Source organism: Tiliqua scincoides, chromosome 14, assembly GCF_035046505.1.
Source record: "Tiliqua scincoides isolate rTilSci1 chromosome 14, rTilSci1.hap2, whole genome shotgun sequence".
Taxonomy (NCBI): domain Eukaryota; kingdom Metazoa; phylum Chordata; class Lepidosauria; order Squamata; family Scincidae; genus Tiliqua; species Tiliqua scincoides.
Window position 1 is genome coordinate 10,007,932 of NC_089834.1, and position 10,020 is coordinate 10,017,951.

The following is a 10,020-nucleotide window of genomic DNA, read 5'->3' on the forward strand; positions in this document are numbered from 1 at the left end:
AGAGGTTAGGGAGGCAATGCTCAATGGCTCAGAAGCAGTGAACCAATCTGGGATCCTTTCTCCTTTGCTGGGGCAACCTTTACAATGCAGGAAACGAGGGGCTTGTCCAGCTCTCTGTTGATACCAAAAAATGTAGCTTTCCCAGCTGCCACCTCTGCTTTGAGAGCAGGAGCATTTGGCTGTCTGTCTCAGCGACACAGACTGCGAGGCTGGTGGAGTCATAGTTGCCTGAGTGGTGACACCTTTATAAAAACAAAGAGGTAAAAGAATTACTGCAATCCACTTTTTTGTGGGTTTCTGCAATCCACATAACAGGGATATGTTGTTTTTTGCCTCATAGACCTATCAAAAGCTCCTTCTCCACCCCCTTACCTGAGCAGTAATGGAGAAGCGCAAGTACAAACAGCATCCAGGCCATGGTGAGATCAGGAGTCTGACCTCCTGAAGCACACAGAGAACTGGGTAGGACCTTCTCCCCTCCTTTCCTAAATGCTGCAGTACTGAAGAACGGCCCCTGCCTGCAAATGTGTTCTCTGCTTATTGGCTCATGAAGAACTTCAGACAGGATGACGATATTTGATGGAGGACAGATCACCTATAACCAGGGATAGGAACTTGGGACTCAGGACTTGAGTTTGAGTCATGAAAAGACATGCTTTTTGCTGACTCGTGTACACTAAAGTCAGGCATGTCACTGACTCAGGCACTAATTCCTTGCTTTGCCCCTCCCATCATGGTTAGCCAACAAACACATGTTTTCACAAGGTCCTGAGTAGTTCAGCTCGGTGTCTGCACTCCCCAGTGTGACTGATGGTGACTGATGGCACTTTCCCATCTGGGAGGCAAAGGTGCTAGCCGTGACTGTGCTTGGGGTGGGAGCATACACACCTATACCTGTCCCCATGGATTAGGGATATCTCCCAACCCAAGATTGTCCCTAATCTTCGGCCAAATGGGGAAGAGCAAACACTCAAGGCATTTTGGGGAGAGAACAACTCCCTTCCCACCTGGAGGTGTGTCATGGCAAACACACACACACACACACACACACACACACACACACACACACACACACACACACACACACACACAGCCTCCACATCAGTCCAAGATGTTTAGCATGTAGCTGGGAAGGGTGTCTTTGCTGATTCCACAAACATAGTTAGTTTAGCTCAGATCTTGAATTGATGCCACCCATGTCTGTGGTTCAAGCAGACCTAGGCACAGATAAAAGTCAGTTCTTTGAGGATTCTCAGTTCCTCCACTATGGCGAAGGTCACAGAAGGTTTTTGTCTCAGTTCCCCATTAGACTGTACCACTGTGGGACTTGCTACCAGTGCTATACCAAAAGGCACAGTAATAATCGCCCTCATCTTCAGGCTGGGCGTTGGTGATGGTTAAATAGGTGGAGGTCCCAGAGTCGGAAGCAGTGAACCGGTTTGGGATCCCTTCTCCCCTGCCGCTGCAAGCACCACAGTGCACAAAGCGAGGGCCTTGTCCGGGTTTCTGTTGAATCCAGGGAACCCAGCTACTCCAGCTACCGTCACTGCTTCTTGAGCAGGAAAGTTTAACAGTTTGGCCCAGAGACACAGACTGGGAGGCAGGCTGAGTCACCGTTGGCTGTGAACTGACACCTTTAGGGAACAGAAAGAGCAGAAAGCATTGCTTTTATTCATCTGCCGCACCCACAATAATCACAGACACATCAACACACAATAACAATAGACTTATCACTCTTGGCTTGCAACCTTATATCAGATTAATTCTCCACTCCTTTACCTGAGAAGTAATTGAGGAACACCAGGAGTAACAGGATCCGGGCCATGCTAAACTGTAAAATGGTTGAATGATGGAAGCAATGGAAGAAAAGAGTATCTCTGGCTGGATCTCTTGCCCTTAATTAAAGTGCAAGGGTCTGAAGAACAGCCCATTAGGGAAATTGGTTCACACTAATTGGCTTTGCTGGGCCATGGCATTCGCTTGAGGAGGTGTGGCATTTGTACCGGACCAATGAGCAGAGACCAAATTGGCATGCTTGTGGGTTTTTTTTTTTTAGGGAGGAGGGTTGTTTCCTGCTGTGCCCAGGATGTGAAAGAACCATTAATTCCAGTGGTGAATGCAGATGGGGACTGAGCAAACATGGAGCAATCCAAATGTGTTTGTTGGCTAACCGTGAATGGGAATGGCAAGAACTGGTGGGAACTCCAATCCCTCCATCAGGCTTCTCCCCAGACCTCCTGGTACCTGAGGTGGCTTGCCAAATGCTGCCCACCTTACCTGGTGATGTACCACCCTCTGCTTCTCTGACACTCAATCCCCCCCCCCACTCTCCTCTCCTCCTTATGTCTGTTTTATCATAAGAACATAAGAACAGCCTCACTGGATCAGGCCATATGCCCATCCAGTACAGCTTCCTGTATCTCACAGCGGCCCACCAAATGCCCCAGGGAGGACACCAGATAACAAGAAGACCTGCAAGGCTTCCTGGGAATTGTAGTTAAGAACACAAGAACAGCCCCACTGGATCAGGCCATAGGCCCATCTAGCGCAGCTTCCTGTATCTCACAGTGGCCCACCAAATGCCCCAGGGAGCACACCAGATAACAAGAAGACCTGCAAGGCTTCCTGGGAATTGTAGTTAAGAAGACAAGAACAGACCCACTGGATCAGGCCATAGGCCCATCTAGTGCAGCTTCCTGTATCTCACAGCTGCCCACCAAATGCCCCAGGGAGCAAACCAGATAACAAGAGACCTGCAAGGCATTCTGGGAATTGTAGTTAAGAACCTAAGCACAGCCCCACTGGATCAGGCCATAGGCCCATCTAGTCCAGCTTCCTGTATCGCACAGCAGCCCACCAAATGCCCCAGGGAGCACACCAGATGTCCCCCCATTTTTTTCCAATCCATTGAGTGGGAGGAGGAGGATCAGTGAAGGCAAGAGGGGGAAAGACCTGAGCACTTCCCCTGTCAGTTGCCTACGGTGAATGCTTCAGTTGGCCTCAAGGACAGGCCAGCCCTGTCCCAATAAGCCAAGGGCACTTCATTGGTGATCTTGCACTTTGTTCACAGCATATAGACATGGGCTATGTAGGTTGATGGGGGCAGGTGGAAGTCTTCCTTGCAGCATGATGTGAGGCTGGAGCTTTTACGATATTCAGTATTCAAGCCCTGTCTTCTTTATCATGGAATTCAAGGCGCACGCACAAGGCTCCCAAGTGTTAACTTATCCAGGCTCTGACTCAGCTACAACAAAGGTGGCTAGCGCAGCACACGTTCTGTTATTGCTGATCTGTGCTGAACATCCTCTTGCTTTGGTTCACACCCCCAATTCCAGGTGTTTGCTGAGGTCGCATTTGGCAGCATGTGCCAAAGTCTGCCTGATGCTTTCAAACATGGGGACATCAGAGCAGCATCCTGACCTAAAAGGGAGGGCAACCCTGTATAGTAAAGGCCAAGGGACACTGAAAATGTGGATTCCACTCAAAGGAGAGAGTCATGTGCATTGAAGTGCACTTTTATTGCTTCAGTTCCATCAAATTCTGCTTCTTTTATCAATGGCTTGAATGGCCATTTGAATATTCACCACTGAAACGCCATTCAAAAAATGAGATGTCACTCAAAAAGCCATTTGCTGAATGATCTGGGAATTCAAATGTGGTCCATCTGTCTCTTGTGTTTCATGTATCTGGATATTCACTTTTTAAGGAGCAAGTTTCACACCACACCTGTCTGAGATATCTGGATCTCTTTGTTCTCCAAGCAAGTTTCATTGGTGATTTACTGGCCTTTCATGACACACCAGGAATCGTTTCATGCAGATTGGTGTGTGGGGATCACTGGAGGATAGTCTTTCTCTGCCGAAGAGGTGGGGCTGAAAGGACTTTCTAGCATTCTAAAAAATGTTGATATATTAATAAACATTGTGACTTGCTTCCCTCTCTCTTGTGTTCCTGGGCAGTTACCATCCATGTGCTCCCAGAGACAGACCTGCTTAACTTTATTTAAGGGAATTTGATCCTGTGATCATGAATGTCTCTCCAAGTTATCCCTATGATTCAGTTTATTCAGGCAATGGTGAAATTCAGCTTTGCCAAGTTGCTCATTTAGGCTGTAATTCTATCCACACTTACCAGGGAGTAAGCCCCATTGACTAAAATGAGACTGACTTCTGAGTAGGCATGCCTAGGATTGGTCTCTTAGGCCCCAATCCGATCCAACTTTCCACTTTCAATGCAGCCATGCCAATGGGGCATGCTCTGCTTCCTGTAGCAGGGAGACAGTCAGGAAGGCCTCCTCAAGGCAAAGCAGCTGCATCAGAGCTGGACAGTTTGACAGGATTGGGCCCTCAGGCTGCTATAGACTGGTGCAGGGTGAAATATCAATTCACTACCAATGTCCACAAGGACAGGAGAGGTTTTCTGTGCCTCACCCATCGTATGAAGAACTGCAGGCTCTTTGGAACCTCTACCAGTTCAAATCAAAGTAGTTAGAAAGTTTGCAATGATATGACAATTGGATCTGAATTAAAGATCATGTCCTAAGAATGAGATTTGAGCACAAACAAGCTCTTGAAGAATTCTTGATTGCCCAAGCTGGGGAGGAAGAGGGAGTTTTTGTCTCAGTTCCCCATTAGAATGTATCACTGTGAAACTTGTAACCATTGCTTCTCTCGTCATCAGCACAGTAATAATCGGCCTCATCTTCAGGTTGGACATTGGTGATGGTTAAGTAGGCCACAGTCCCAGACTCAGAACCCGTGAACCGGTCTGGGATCCCATCTGCCCTGTTGCTATCGTAATAGATCCAGAAGACGAGGGCTTTGTCCAGGTCTCTGTTGATACCAAGCAAAGTCGCTGTCCCAGCGACCATCACTGCTTTGAGAGCAAGACAGTTTAGTTGTTTGGCCCGGAGACACAGACACAGAGGCAGGTTGAGTCAACGTGGCCTGAGAAATGACACCTTTGCAAAGAGGATTGGGGAAAAGAATTGCCTTAGTATCTTTTCTGCACTCGCAAATACTTGAGATGCACAAAAACGTTGTACTGTAAGCAGATTTGTTTTCTGTCTGCCTCAGAAATATCTCAAAAGCTTCTTCTCCACCCCCTTACCTGAGCAGTAATGGAAAAATGCAAAGATAAACAGAGTCCAGGCCATGGTGAGATCAGGAGAGGAGTCTGATCTCCGGAAGCACACAAGAGAACTGGGTGGGACCTTCTCCCCTCCTTCCTTAAATGCCCCAGAACTGAAGTGCGGCCCCTGCATGCAAATTAGTTCTGTGGTCATTACTTCAGGCATCCCCTGAGAATACACTGGGCAGGTGAATGTGTGCCTGCTCCCACCCCATGCACAGCCACTCTCAGCACTACTTGGGAGCTTTCCAAAACGTGTGTGTTTTTTGCTCCCCGTGACACGGGGGCAAAGAAATGGGCAAGGCAAGAACCGGAAAGAAGTCAAACCTTCAATTAGGATTCTCCCCAATGCCAAGACTGCTTCTAGTGTTGGGTCCAAACAGGGAAGAGCAAACACTCAAGCCAGGGAGGCGTTTTGGAGAGGGAGTGACCCACCTGCAGATTTTTCATGGCAAACCCCCCTCCTGTCTCCACATCCGTGCAACACATTTCACATGCGGTTGGGAAGGATGTCTTTGCCTCTCAACTTCGACAGATCAGATCCTTTATGGTTCGACAAACCATGTTGCAAACACGACAGAAGGTTTTTGTCTCAGTTCCCCATTAGACTGTACCACTGTGGGACTTGCTACCAGTGCTATACCAAAAGGCACAGTAATAATCGGCCTCGTCTTCAGGCTGGGCGTTGGTGATGGTTAAATAGGTGGAGGTCCCAGAGTCGGAAGCAGTGAACCGGTTTGGGATCCCTTCTCCCCTGCCGCTGCAAGCACCACAGTGCACAAAGCGAGGGCTTTGTCCAGGTTTCTGTTGAAGCCAGGAAATATAGCTACCCCAGCTCCCATCACTGCTTCTTGAGCAGGAGAGTTTAGTGGTTTGTCCTGAGGACACAGACTGGGAGGCAGGCTGAGTCACTGTGGCCTGTGAATGGACACCTTTGAGAAACAAAAAGAGCAGAACGTGTTGCTTTTGTTCATCAGTTGTGATCCCCAAGGATCCCCCAAGGATCACAAAAGCATCAGTACACAATACCAATAGCTTGTATAGCTATTCTTGTGCTCTGAACTCGTATCAAGTTAAGCCATTTCTGCCCAACAGGGACAAAATGTGTACACCTGTGGGTCGGGCAAAAATGGGTTAATCCTTAACTCCTTACCTGAGATGTAACTGAGAAGTGCGAGGAGGCACAGAGCCCTGGCCATGGTGAGCTCTGAAAGCAAACAGACTACTGGGTGGGTCCTTTCCCCTTCCTCTCTTAAATCCCCAAGAGATGAACCATGGCCCAAAATGCAAATGTGTTCTCTGCTCATTGGCTGTGCAAGGACTTCCTCTCCGCTGAAAATAAGCAGGGCTATAGGAGAGCCAATGGCCATAAGGGCAATTTGAAAAGAGGAGAGCCCTACAAATATGGTGGATGGCTCCAGGCTTTGTCCTGCATGCGGCAGGGGTAGCAAACTCAACCCGGTTCACGTTGAAAGGGCAGGGAGGTCTTTTCACAAGTGCTGCCAATAATATATTTCTAATCCAAAATAAGTTCCTTCTGTTGTTGGCATCCTTCAGTCTCGGAAGACTATGGTGTCACGCTCTGAATGGTGGTTCTGGAACAGAGTGTCCTCTCCAGTGCGCGAAGCCTCGGTAAAGTAGGTATGGAGGATAGGCTGTTACCCATGCAGCAAATCCCCCCTCTCCACGTTGCTGAAATGGTCCAATGGAAAGGCAGAGGCCAATACGGTTGGTTCCAGCAGCGTCACAGCAGTTGCCAGAACGTGACTGTGTTCAGCCATGAACTGCCTCAGGGACTCCGGCTCCGGATTTTGCCTCGAGGTTGACTCCTGAAGCCTTTTCCATAACTGGATGTAGCCACAAGGCAGCGGAGGTTTGGGATCAGAGTTTTCCTTCTCTCAGATGAGCTGCCTTCCCAGGCTGACGAGTCCCATCTACCCGGTGGCTGTTTAGTCACCTCTTACGACAAGTACAGCCAAACTGAGGGCCTATTCTTATCCCCAGCCCCCAGGGATCTAAGTTCATCACCCTTGTGGTTGATCATCCATCATCATCATCAGGGATCACAAGTTCATCATCCTTGTGATGAACTTTATCTGGAATAGATAACATGTGAGACTTTTTTTATTCCTTTAACGTTGAAAGATGAGAAAGGGGAATTGTGACAACCTCAATAAATGCTGGTTGCAAAAACAAGGTCCTTGCTCCTATCTCCACAACACTGGAGTGATCGCAGATATACCTTACCTTATGTTTGAGACACTCCTGGACTGGCACAAGGGGGATTCGTGCTAGCTGAAGACAGGGCTTGGACTGAACCCTGCATTGCAAAGGAGAATGGTGTCCATTATCCTGTGCAGGATTAATGCACAGAATCTTCTTGGCAGAAGAATGAATCAGAATCTTCTTGGCAGTTTTGCCTAGAATGCAGAGATCACCTCTCTAGGTCAGTACAATGTTCTTTGGTGGAAAGATATTTATGGGTCCTTCCTCCCAATGCTTGAGTGAGCTGCACTGTTCAGAAGGAGGATTCATATGTGCTGAATATCCTCTTGCTTCGGTTCACACCACCAATTCCAGGTGTGCAGATACTTCCTGAGGTCTCATTTGCCAAATTCTGCCAGGTACTTTTCAAACATCGGGGCATCAGAGCAGCACCAACACTAAAGTGATGTCATCTCTATATAGAGAAAGTGTGAACAAGAGACACTGAAAATGTGGACTCCTTCCAGCAAAGAGAGTCATGTGCATTGATCTATATTTCCTTTCCCCATAGGCTGAATGGCCATTTGAATATTCACCACTGGAACTTCATTCAAAAATGGAATGTCACCCTTTGAAAAACCATTTGCTGCATAATCTGGGAATCAAAAGGTGACATGTCTCTGTCCAATATTTAACGTGCCCTCAACTGGACTTGCATGCAATAAGAAGCAAGTTTCACACCCAATATGTCTGATGTACCTACAGCTCTTTGATCTCTAAGCAAGTTTCTTTGGTGGTTTAGCTCTCTCTTTGTGCCACACCACGGATTGGTCCACGTGCATGGGTGTGTCGGAGTCGGGTACACTTTCCCTGCAGAATGATGAATGAATGGACTTTCTAATATTTTAATGAATGTTGATTCATTAATAATGATCATGCCTTCCTTCCCTCTGTCTGGGGTACTTGGGTAGTTAGCCATCCACGTGCTCCCAGAGACAGAACAGCATATCTTCATTAAGGTGGTTGAATCCTGGGTGCTAAAACCACAGCCCTTCTGACCATGCTGTCCGTAGGACTCCAGGTATTCAGGCACAGGTTAAGAAAAGGTTCTTATTTTCTACAATATAGACTTGTTGTAGGATGAAAGGCAATCTATTGGTAGGACAAGAATGCCCTTTCTCCCAGCAGGAGACAGCAGGCTCTTTTGAAACTCTGAATCAAGGAAGGCTCTATTGGTATTCTTAAGTCTTTTAAGTATTTTTGACTGCACATACTGGAGAGAGTGAGTGAAGGTTTTTGTCTCAGTTCCCCATTGAGTTGCATCACTGTGGAGCTTGCTACTACCTGTGTACTCCCAGTCACCGCAGTAAAAATCACCCTCGTCTTCGGGCTGGATGTTATTAATGGTTAAGTAGCCAGTGTTCCCAGAGGAAGAACCAATGAACTGATCAGTGATCCCATCTCCTCTGTTGCTGGTGTCATAGATCACAAGATGGGGGCTTCCTCCAGCTTTCTGCTGATACCATGCAAAGTGGTTGTACCAGCTTCCAGCACTGCTTCTTGTGCAGGAGAGCTTTGAAGTTTGACCCAGAGACACAGACTGGGAGGCAGGTTGAGACAAAGTGGCCTGAGAGGTGACACCTTTGCAAAAAAGGAAGGAGACAAAGAATGACCTTAATTTCTGCTCTGCACTCTCAAATATCATAGATGCTTAACAATGTAATGCTCTGCGGTGATTTATTGGTTTGTTTCATAAACCTGTAAAAACTCATTCTCCACCCCCTTACCTGAGCAGTAATAGAAAAATACAAGGACAAACAGAGTCCAGGCCATGGTGAGATCAGGAAGGGAGTCTGACCTCCTGATGCAGATGGAGATCTGGGTGGGGCCTCGTCTCCACCTTTCTTAAAAGCCCCAGAACTAAAGAAAGTCCCCTGCATGCAAAGTTGTTTGGTGCTCATTGGCTCCAGGAGAACCCTTGGCACCCAATGAAAATACTTTATTTTATATCAGTGCCAATTATTGTAGGACAATTTGCATCAAGGAGATTTTTAGATCCTAGGAATAGCCCTATGCTTTGGGTGGACACGACCTAACACTGTGCAGTTTGAGGAAGGTAGAAGCCAAGGGTGTTTTCACAAGCCTTGCCAAGAATATGTTTGACCTCTGAAATGAGTTCCTTGTCAACATACATGATCTGGAATAGAAACATTGGAACTCATTTTTAATTCTTTTAAGAATGATATTCCTTTTATGTGTCATGTAAGGGACACAGGGAATGCAACTACCTCATTAAATGCCAGTGATAAAACCCTACTGCACAGGGCTAGATCAAACCCTCATCAGATCAACCCATTCCGCCTAGGCTGCAACACCTGTTTCCTTGGGTGAGTCCAGACTGTGTTCTTCAATGGAGAAAGATGTTTGCTGGTCCTTCCTCTCTATGCCTCAGCAAGCTGCAGTGCTCAGAAAGGGGATCAATGTATACCGAACATACCCTTGCTTCGGTTCACACCACCCGTTCCAGAATGCTGAGGTCATCCTGACAAATGTGCAGACCCTTGATCAACATCACCCCCTATTGGTTGAAGTCAGGATAGTGGGCATTTTAGAGGACGACCTCAGGGGCCAGTGTGTCTACTGCCCATGTGCAGTGCATTCTTTTGAAATTCCTCTTTTGAGTTT

General features: G+C 47.3%; 1 gene segment (V, D, J or C); it reads right to left on the reverse strand.

The window, feature by feature from the left end:
- Nucleotides 1–1,305: 1,305 nt before the first annotated feature.
- LOC136634458 (immunoglobulin lambda variable 9-49-like) lies at nucleotides 1,306–1,825 on the reverse strand. The segment is given in 2 exon segments: nucleotides 1,306–1,634; nucleotides 1,780–1,825. Coding segments are annotated over 2 exon segments (375 nt in total).
- Nucleotides 1,826–10,020: the final 8,195 nt, after the last annotated feature.